The 10,432-nt window shown below is 63.1% G+C and overlaps 1 protein-coding gene across 1 annotated transcript; it reads right to left on the bottom strand.

Moving 5' to 3' along the window:
- Positions 1-252: 252 nt before the first annotated feature.
- Positions 253-8,246, bottom strand: BCAM (basal cell adhesion molecule (Lutheran blood group)). Its single transcript, XM_028088118.2, has 13 exons — positions 8,165-8,246; positions 6,042-6,163; positions 5,269-5,494; positions 5,115-5,185; positions 4,820-4,916; positions 4,563-4,745; positions 3,994-4,130; positions 3,462-3,618; positions 1,371-1,486; positions 1,129-1,270; positions 828-964; positions 490-634; positions 253-401 (listed from the first exon to the last, which is right to left on the bottom strand). The coding sequence occupies exons 1-13, from the start codon at positions 8,244-8,246 to the stop codon at positions 253-255; spliced, it is 1,764 nt and encodes a 587-aa protein (XP_027943919.2).
- Between the last annotated feature and the right edge of the window lie 2,186 nt (positions 8,247-10,432).

The raw sequence follows: 10,432 nt of genomic DNA, 5'->3' as shown, positions 1-10,432 counted from the left end.
AGGTTGGAGACGGGGACTGCATTTCATTTGGCGATGGGGCTGGGGCTGGGACGTACTTGGGTTTAGGGTTGAGGACGGGATGCAGTTGCGGTTGGGGTCGGGGCTGGGGACGTATTTGGGTTTGGGGTTGAGGACAGGATGCGGTTGGGGCTGGTCATGGGCTGGCTTTGGGCTCGAGGTGGGAGGTGAGGTCAGAGGTGGGTGTAGGGATGGGGTGGGGTTGCAGAGGTCAATTCCAAGGTTGCAGGCCACTCACGGAGCCCCCTTTTCCCCCTGCTGGCAGCAGCCGGAGCGACCCTTGCGTCTCATGCAATAGAAGGCAGCCACAACCAGAAGCAGGAGGCCCACGCTGACGGCCACGGCCATGACAGCGACGCCGGCCTGGGCAGTCTGGGGGGTCACTGCGGGGACAGGGCGGGGGGGGGCGGTCAGCCGGCAGGGCCCTGTCGGCCCCGCGGGCGGCCTCCACCCACCCCCGCAGCTCCTCACCAGAGCCGAAGTGGAAGACGTGCTGCTTCTTCCCGTGGGTGTTGGAGGCCTCGCAGGAGACACCTTCTCTGCTCAGGGCACTGGTCACCTTCAGGGTCAGGGAGCTGCTCACCCAGCCGTGCCCTCTGAGGGCCGGCTCCGCTGGCTGTGGAGGCTGGGGTTAGCCCCGGCCCCTGGGATCGAGGGCTGGGGCGAGGGCAGAGGTGAAGACAGTCCAGTCCCCCAGGAAGTGGAGGGGCACAATGCTTGGATCGGCGAAGGGGGCAGGGTCCCCCGAGGGGCTTGGGGAGGGGTGCCTGGGTCCCGCGGGGCTCAGGGTGGAGAGGACAGTCCCTTACACTGCCTCCCAGTTGGCTCCAGCTGAGTTTGGGCTCTGGATACCCGCGGGCAGAGCAGACCAGCCTGACTTCTTCTCCTTCTTTCCAGCTGTCCCCTGTCTGGGGCTGAGGCTCTTCTGGGCTTAACTGAGGCGGCCCTGGGGGTGGGGGGTGGGGAAGAGCAGGAGGTCCATCCTCCATCGGAGAAGGGGAAGGAGGAGGAGAGGAATAGCAGACAGAGGGACCAGCCGTTTGTCCTGGCCCCCACCCCCACAGCCCCCCCCCCACCACGGTCCCCATCCAAACCTGCCCCAGCCCAAACCTTGGACCAGCAGCTTGAAGCTCTGGGTGCGGCTGAGGAGGGGGACCGTGGGCATGGAGGCCTCACAGACGTAGGTGCCTGCCGAATCGAAGGTGATGGAGCTCAGCGACAGGGTGGGGCCGTTCCCCAGGGGGACGAAGTCCTGGCAGGGAGAGAAGGGGGGAGGCCAGGCGGGTGTGAGGGCAGGGTCGAGGGTACGGAGCCGAGGGTTCCAGGGCTGGGGGCTCCTTTCTCCTTCTCACCTTGGTCCAGCGCAGGGCCGGGGTGGGCAGCCCTCGCACGGAGCAGTTCACGGTTGTGCTGTTGCCCAAGTATAAGGAAAGCTCCTCCTCAGTGCTGAGCTCGAGGGGGTCCAGGTCTGGAGGGGGGGACAGACTGTCACCTTCCCCCGACCCTCAGCCATGCAGTTAGGGGCTCTCCAGGTCTGTTGGGGGTGCAGACGTGAATGCACACGGAAGCAGAGCCTGTCAGTGCACCTCCAGGTTCTCCCCACTTCCACGAGCTTGCCACACTCCCATCCAGGCCAAGTCTGGAGCCCAAATCCAACTCCAAGACCCATGGTTAACTCAACCATCTTCCTCCTGAGCGGACGTCTGGGCCCACAGTTAATGCACGACTGGGGAGGTGTGAGGTGTTCCTTCTCTGACTTACCACCCAGAGCCCATCACCCATCTTTTCAGCCAGTTTTGTCTGCTCTGCCTCCGAAACGGACCCTCCCACTTCTCGCCATCTCTGACCTCCAGGACCAACGGCCTTGACCACGGCAGCCACCTCCTCACTGGGTCTCCCTGCTGGCCAGGATTCTCCACCCCTCCAGTCTATCCCCCCACCGAGCTGCCAGATGGATCTTTTCAAAACACACACTGGTCCGCCCTGCCCTCAGCCCAAAACCCTTGGCATAGAGGCTAAATTCCTTGACCAAGCCTACAGGAGCCTGCCTGGTCTGACCTCTGCCTACCTCCTCAACTTCACTTTTCATCCCCTGCACCTTTGTCCCGAGCTCCAGCTACCCTACTCTCTTGCCGTTTTTCTCCAGTATGCCATAGCTGGGTCCTGCCTCAGGGCCTTTGCACTTGCTGATCCCGTTGCCTGGAAGCGCCTCTTCGGGCTCTTCATATTTCTGATTCCATACTTTGGTTTCCTACTCAAATGGCCCCTTCTCAGAGAGGCCCCTCTGACACCCCGTTGTGGACACTCAGCTTTCCCCTCCGGCACTGAAGGATTTATCCCCTCAGCTGCTGAGAAGGATGTCAGCTGTCAGCCCTCAGCTGTCGGCCCTCTCTGGGAACTGCCTCAGCTGCAGAGAGCCCCTCGCTCAAGGTCATGCCCCCTTCCTTGGGCGGCCCACGTGCAATGACTGGTTGACATGGGGGCAGAAAGGCCCAGTCCCCTCGCCCCAACTGGGGACAATTATGAAGGCCAGCTTCCCAGTGCCCTGCAGGGCCTACTGAGGCTTTTGCAGCCCGTTTTCCGCCTCTGCCCAATCCTGCTTCCTTCCCTTCCTCAGCCTCCGTAGATGTGGATCCCAAGGCATTTCCCATAAACTTCCTGCCTGCAGATCTCCGAGCCAGAATCTGCTTCCCAGGGCGGGACGGAGCCTGTGACATCCTCCGTCTAAAACAGTCCCCACTCACCCAGCCAATCCCTTACCCCCTCACTCTGTGTTAGCCCCTGTAGATGCCCCATCACTACTCAAAGCGCCTTGCTCACCCTCTACCATCTGTCTCCCCTACTGGGCTGGGAGCTCTGAGAAGGCGGGGACTGGGCTGTGTTGTTCACAGATGTCTCTCCGACCCCAGCCACAGGGTCTAGCCCCAGGAAAGGAGGCAGAAGGAGTGCCAAGGAGGAACAGAGCCTTTGCCCAGGACTTGGGCGCGAGCAGACTAAGAAGGTTTTCTAGAAGACTGGGACCCTGAAGACTGGCTAGACATGGAACGTGGAAAGCAGAGGCGTTGACCTAAAAACGAGGAGAGGGGCTTGGCTGGGATGAGGAGAATGCCTGGGTGGGGAGCAGGGTCAGCCAGAGGTGAAGCCAGCCAGGTGGGCCTTGAAGGCCGGGGCGGATCATGTGGGCTTTCTCCTGGGGGGCACTGGGGAGCCATGGGAGGTTCGGAGCTGGGGGCAGGCAGGTCTGTGCTTTGGAATGAGCTCTCTGGCTGCCTTGTGTGGGAGACCAGAGGGGGCTGGGGCAGGCACCTGGGGGCGGATGGGACCATCCGGACCAGGAAGGACCACAGAAATGGAGAGAAAGGGTTGGCGGTGGGGCTGCGGGGGTGAGGGCCAGGAGGCCGCTGGTGCCAGGGCCCCCCTGCCCGCTCTCCCGGGACGCTCACAGGCCACGCGCAGCTCCGCGGTTTTGGAGAGCACCGCGTCCTCAGCAGCGTCGTAGTCCTCGACCCTGCAGCCGTAGGTCCCGCTCTGGCCCCGCTGAACCCCCTCCAGGGTCAAGTTCCCCTCAAGATTTGTTTTCAGCACGTCCTCCTGCTTGTCCTGGGTGACCAGGGATGAGGAACCCGGCTCAGGCGCCGCCCTGGGCCGGCAGGGTCATGCTAGGTGGGGGCCACCCGGGTCAGAGTCAGTCATCTTGTAGGCCAGGGGTCACCAAGTTAGTGTCATACTAGGGTCAGGGCCCCCTCAAGGAAGGGGGCAGAGGCCCTTCTAGGCCAGGGGTCCCCCAGGTCAGGTATCACGCTAAGTTAGGACGCTCTCAACTCCGGGCTCAGAGGTCCCGTTAGCTCCTGGGTCACCAGTCAGGTGCCTTACTAAGCCAGGGGCCACCCAGGTGAAAGGTCAGAAGTTGGTTGAGGCCAACATGTCACAGAGGTCAGGGGCCGGGACTGCCAAAGGAACGATGGGGTGAGTCACCTGAAGGCGGAAAAATATGTATTCCACGCTGGGGTTGCCGTCCCCCCGGCAAAACAGCTGGACAGAGTCACCCTCGCGTACCCAGCCCTCGGTGGTGGACGGGCTGCCCACCCAGAAATCCACGTTCTCCGTGGGATCTAAGGGAAAGCGCAAGAGGGACGGACACGTCAGGGCAGACTCATGATCAGGGTCAAGGGTAGGTTGGGTCAAGGGTAAAAGGCAGGGGCTGGGTTAAGGGAAAGAGGTCAGTGCCGCAATCCAGGGGCAGGCTGTGGTTGGTCAAAGGGCAGAGGTCTTATCTTTCACAGCTCAGGTTCACACTTAGTCTGAGATCAGGGACCAGAGGTCAGAGGTTGAGCTGAGAGTACCAGCCAAGGGTCAGAGGTCAGTGCGGGTGGCAGGTCAGGGCGAGATTCCAGGACCCAGTTCGGTGTGAGAGTGTGTGGAGCACGTTTAGCCGTGAGACTCCGTGGGGTTCAGGGTGCGGGAGGGGGGTTCCAAGTCAGGGCGGACCCCTGGCCGGCTTGGAGGGTCCCAGGTCGGGGAGGTCAGGACCCGCATGGACTCACAGTGCAGGCTGAGGCGGAAGGTGGGGCTGTCCAGGCGGCCGCGCCGGCCCGTGGGCAGCTGGTAGTTCACGGAGCAGTGGAAGCTGGCGTCCTGGTCGGCCTTACGGGGCCGCAGGTAGAGGGTGCTGATGAGGGACTGCAGGCCCGAGGCCTCCCGGACCGTGCGGCTGGTCATGTAGCCGTCTGGGAGAGAGGGAGGAGGCGGTCAGCCAGCCTGGACCGCCACCCAGCTCCACCCCACGGCCAGCTGGGCTCACCTGCGTTCACCTCCATGGGCATCCGGAGCGGCTCCCCGTTGCGATACCACGTGATCTCGGGGACGGGGTTTCCGTTGCGGCTGTTGCAGGTGGCGATCTGAGACAGACACAGGCATGGCCCTGGGCTCTGACCCAGGACCCTGAAGCCTCGGCCCCCTCTTTCCTCAGGACTTCTCCTCGCTCAGATATAGGAGCCTGGGTCCCCCAGCCCTGTCCTCCCCCAGGACGCAGGAGTGCAAACCTCCGAGCCCCTTCCTCCCCCAGGACCCTGGAATCAGGGTCCCGTCCGAGGTACCTCCTGGGCAAAGTCATCCACCACGGACAGGATCCTTTTGTTGGGGAGGACCTCCGTGGCCTCCGGTTTCGCTGTGGGGGAGACGGTACCTTCAGGAGCCCCTTTCCCAGGCTCTCACCCGCCCTCCCTTTCCGGGGTGCCCGCAGACACTCACCGAACAGGCGGAGCTGCGTGGTGGCCTCGGTCCTCGCCGCGCCCGCCCTCACCACACACACGTAGTTCTGCTCGTCGCCCACCTGGGCCTCGGTCAGCACCAGGCGGCCCCGGGAGTCCAGCTGGTATGGGGGGCTGCGGCCCCGGGAGTCGTGCACCCCGCCCTGGAGCTCGGAGCCCTGCACCTCGGCCGAGGCCAGGCGGTGGCGGACCCCAGAGCGGTCTGCCTGTGGGCGGGGCGGGCCTCAGCGCCAGAGCTGCCTGGCCTGCCCTCCCCCACCGTCCTGCGGGTCGTCTCTCTCCTCCTGTCACCTCCCTCTGGTCTGGCCCCTGTTGCCAGGGCCCCGTGGGGCTGTCTCCTCTCTCTAGGTCCCTCGTTCTCCATCCTGCTCTGCTCCTCTCTCTCCTCCTCTGTCTCCCTCTCCCGCCCCCCTGTCCCTCGGCCGCTTATCTCCTCTTTTCTTTCTTTTCCTTTAGTCTCTCTCCCCCCCCCCAACTATGTCCTCCCCTGTCTTTGAATGTTCTCTCTCAAGAGCCTGCGCTCCGAAGGGGGCATCTTCCTTCCAGTCTCAGCTGTGCCCAGACACCAGGGGACCTTGGAGAATCCTTCCCCTTGCTTGGCCTCAACTTCCCCACCTGTAAAATGTAAAGGCAGCTGGATGGAGCTCTTCGGTCCTTTGGGCTCTGATGAGGGGATGAATGTGCGCAGCCCTGCCAGTGCCCTGACTCCCAGCCCCCTTGGCCACCCTCTGGCCCCCAGCCTGCAGCACTTACCAGGAACCACTCCAGCACAAAATGGTCGTGGGCCCCCAAGGTGGTGCAGTTCAGGGCGACGGGCTCCCCCTTCATCACCTCCACCAGGGAGGACCCAGACAAGCGCTCCTCAGCCTGGGCACCTGCAGGAGGGCCATTGAGCTCTCTCTGCCTCTGAGCCCCTCCTCCCTCAGACCCTGGAGTCCAGGCCCCCAGCCCCTCCTCCCTCAGACCCAGGAATCCAGGCCCCCAGCCCCTCCTCCCCCAGACCCTGGACTCCAGGCCCCCAGCCCCTCCTCCCCCAGCCCCTGGAGTCCAGGCCCCCAGCCCCTCCTCCCTCAGACCCTGGAGTCCAGGCCCCCAGCCCCTCCTCCCTCAGACCCAGGGGTCCAGGCCCCCAGCCCCCTCCTCCCTCAGACACAGTCCCGACCCTCAGCCCCCTATCCCTCCGCCCCAGGTCCTGCCTCCCTCCATCTCTCATGTCTGCATCTCTGGGCTTGCAAATCCATCAGCATTTCTTTCCATCTCTCTCCTCACAGAACTAAGGGCTGCCCCCCTGGACCACGTAGGGCCCTCTGTCCAATCCTCCTGGGGGTAAAACTGCACCTGTCCTTGCTCTTCTCACTAGACCAGCCGCCCCTCAAGGGCAGGGCCAGCCCTGGCTCATCCCTTGGCCTCCAGCACCCCTGCGCAGAGCCTGGCATGGTGCCAGGGATAGATTTCTCTCCATCTCTGCCTGTGTGTCTCTCACTCTGGGTTTCCCACCTCTAGTCCCCAGTCTCTGCCTCTCCGTCAGCCTGGCACTCTGTCTCCATCCCTCTCAGGCCCTGGGTCTCTTGTCATGAGTTAGGGGGCTGGGGCTGAGCCTGCAGCTGAGGTATGGGTGTGTGGGGGCGGTAAGGGGGGACAGGGCTGGGCAGGTTTCAGGAATGTGGGAGGGACAGGCTGGCCCAGACCTGCCCAGCCTGGCGCCAGAACCCCCTACCCGCCCCTTGGCCCCTCTGCCTCTTTGATGGAGAAGGGAAGGGGGTAAGGTGTGTCCCCTCCGAATAGGAGAGAGGTGAGTCCCAGGAGCCTGGGTCCTGAGGCGGAAGGGAGCTGGGGGGTGGGGTGGGGGTGGGAGTGGGGGGAGTGCTGGGGGGGTGGCCTGGACTCCCATCCCAGGATCCTGGCAGATAGAGCTGTTGCCATTGGGGAAACCGTGCTCTCTCACCCTCTGCGCTGGCATCCTGGCATCAGCTCTCACTTCTTAGAACCTCCCTTCCCTTCGCCGCCCAGCTTGACCAGCCCTGCCCCTGGGGACCCACTATTTACCATGCTTGTGCCAGGGGCCTGGATTCCCAGGCACCCACCTCTGGCCCAGGCCTGTCCCAGGGGAGGGGGTGTGGGGCCAGGCTAGTGCCTGGGGCTGGTCTGAGTAACAGACAGGAGGACAGATGGAGAGATCTCTGTGCCCTAATCTCCCCCATCTCTCTGTCCCTCTGTTGCCAGCCCCTCTGGGCCTCCTCCCCTCCCACCACCACACAGGTGTGTGGATTTATCTGGGGCCCCAGGAAGGGGGGGCCCTGTCACTCGGAAACACTCTGTTCCATCATCACTGCCTGGGGCCAGTGCTCCAGCTCGTCCATGAGGGAGGTGGGTTCTTTATAGAGTCTGGGCCCTGAATCCAGGTTGGGGGAACCCTCAAGAGCACGTGACTCACTGGGTTCTAGCCACAGGGTCCCTGACCCTCGCAGAACTTGAGAACCTTTCCAAGGGAAGCCCTGGGGTTTGGGTCTCCTGTGTCCTGGAGGAAGCCGCTCCAGCCACTGGAGGCCCGGACTCCTGGGTCTGAGGGAGCAGGAGTCTCGAGACCCAGATTCCAGGGGCTGAGGGCCCTCCTCACTCCTTGGTCCCGAGTTTGGAGGGGGCTGACTTCTCCCGCGCTGTCTAATCCACTGCTGTGCGATGCCCAGCCCCTCTGCCTGGCTGTCCCCAGGTCTCACATTGGGAGGGGTATCCCCCATGCTCCCGTATCCCTCTTTCTCGGGGCGGGGGGCGGGGGGGGTCCCAGGTTTGGCTTCCTGGGCTCGATGAAAGCCCCTTACCCCTTCCCTTCCCGGGGTCCGCCCCCAGTCGCGCCCTGCGCCCCGCCAGAGCCATACCTGGGTGCGCCCCCAGCAGGAGCGCGAGCACCAGCAGCCGCGGGGCCCTGCGCGCCCGGGCCCGGCCGTCCCGGGGCTCCATGTTCGCGGTGGCGGCGGCGGCGACTGCCCGGGCTGCAGCTCGGCGGCCCCGGGGGCTGGGAGCGACCAGGCCCCGCCCCTGGCAGCCCCGCCCCGCCCCGCCCTCCCGGCCCCCCCCTTGATTTCCCCCCCCCAAACCCGGGCGCCCCGCCAGGACCTCCCACTGCCCGGAGTGGACCTCCCAGCGCTGGGCCCGGAGCGGGGCTCCCTCTGCCCCCAAGCCCTGGGCTGCCTGGCTCAGGCTGACCAGTGCCCCCGGCGGTGGCCTGACAGACCAGTCTAACCAGTGTCCTGAGCTGGGACCTCAGCGCACGGCCGTGGACCCTCTCCCCCTCATTCTGACTGGGGGCCATTAGGGCATGCACTGGCCTCTCCCAGTACAACCAGTGGTGCCCAGCTTGATCAGTGGCCTAGAACAGCTTCTTCCTGTATGCCTTGTGAGGCCTCCCCTGTAGCCACTGCTCAGGGCTGCTTTCCTGTCTGACCAGTGGCCTGGAACCCATCAGTTCAATCTCTTAAATTTAATGGTCTTCAAACCTGAGTTCAGTCCAGGACTCTGTGATGAGGGTGGGGGGCAGGGAGTGCAGTGGGGTGCTCTTCCCTTGGCTCTCCTCCGTGGAGCCCTCCCTCTCTTCCCCTCATCCCGGGAATCCCAGGAATGCCACCCCCCTTCCTCCCTTCCTCTCCCCTCCACTCCCTCCCAACCTTGGGGGGGGGGGATGGGAGGAGAATCAGGCTGGAGGGAGCAGGTGAGTGGGGGAGGGGAGCAGGCCAGGGCACCTGAGGGCAGTGGGGAGGAGCAGAGCCAGGGGTCTGAAGGAAGGGTCACAGGTCAGGTGTGGGAGGGGGGGCTCACGGGTCCCAACTGCTCAAGGCTTCTCACAAGCCAGATCTGATGGGCACAAAATCCTCTGGGGGCGGGGGAAGGGAGAGATGTCACTGGTTATAGGGAGTACTAGTCCTCGACACTGGCCAGAATGGGGGTCACTGGTAAGATGGCTTTGCCCATCGGGCACAGAAGGAAGGCTTAGATTACAGGTCAGCTTGGGAGTTATTGGTCAGACTAGTCAAGGCTACTTTATTCATCAGTGATACAGGAAAGCAATTGTTACACTGGGAGAGGAGACCTTTTAGTATTACCTGCACCATCACCTCCTCCAGGATGCCTTCCCTGATCCCCTGGCTAGGTCAAGTGCCCCCTCTGGGCTCCCTCAATCACCTGGGCTCCCCCACCCCAGTCCTGCACATTCTGGGTCATCCTGTCTGGGGATTAATCTGCCCCCCCCCCCCACTGGACTGTGGGTCCATGAGGGCAGGGCTGGCGCTGTCTCTGTTGGTCATTGCTGTGTCCCCAGGAAAAGGCCAGACACAGAGCAGGTGCTCAGGGAAGGTTTGCAGGGCTTGAGAGTCTGGAGCACGCAGGCTCCCTGGATCATCGCAGGACACATGGTACAAACTCACTCATGGACAAATACAACTCCAAGTGCTCCCGGGGACAAGCTCACACACTGCGACCCCCGGACACCCGTTCCCCAGCTCCTCTGGCTCCCGCTTGTGCACCTACTTGCTTGGGCTGGACTCTGGTAGGCTCCCTCTCATCAGCTACTCCCACTCCCACGTGCCTCAAGAATCCAACCGGCCAAGGTTCTGGGCGAAGGGGAAGGACTGTCTGGAGTGTGTACGAAGGAGGGAAGGCATAAATACCAGCCACAGTCCCTCGCAGACTTGCAGAAACTAGTACTGTAACGTCATCTGCCCTTGTCCCCTACAATTTATTCCCACAAAACAGCCAGAGGGATCCCGTTAAAATGTGAGTCAACCCACATCACTCTTCTGCTCAGAATCCTTCCAGGGCTCCTCTCAGTAAAAGCTAAAATCCACTCCATGGCTCACGAGGTCCTCGATCCGGTCCTCGTTACCTCCCTGACTCCATCTTTCTTTCTCTTCCCCCTTGCCGGCTCCGTTCTTGCCACATTGGTCTCTTTGCTTCCTTGCTGTTCCTCCAGTGCCAGGCATGTTCTGGCCTCAGGACCTTTGCACTTGCTCTTCCCTCTGCGGGGACATTCTGCCCCACACAGCTCCTTCCCTGACTTGCTTCAAATCTCTTCTCCAACATCACCGCATCAGTTTCCCTTGGCCATCTTATCTAAAAGAGCAATTCCTGCTATCCCAGCGATTCCTATTTCC

The sequence above is a fragment of the Eumetopias jubatus genome, unplaced genomic scaffold (genome assembly GCF_037043125.1).
Source record: "Eumetopias jubatus isolate StellerSeaLion01/CBP00866 unplaced genomic scaffold, mEumJub1_p1.0 scaffold_10, whole genome shotgun sequence".
Taxonomy (NCBI): domain Eukaryota; kingdom Metazoa; phylum Chordata; class Mammalia; order Carnivora; family Otariidae; genus Eumetopias; species Eumetopias jubatus.
The sequence above is the reverse complement of the archived record's forward strand: the minus strand, read 5'-3'. Positions and strand labels throughout refer to the sequence as shown.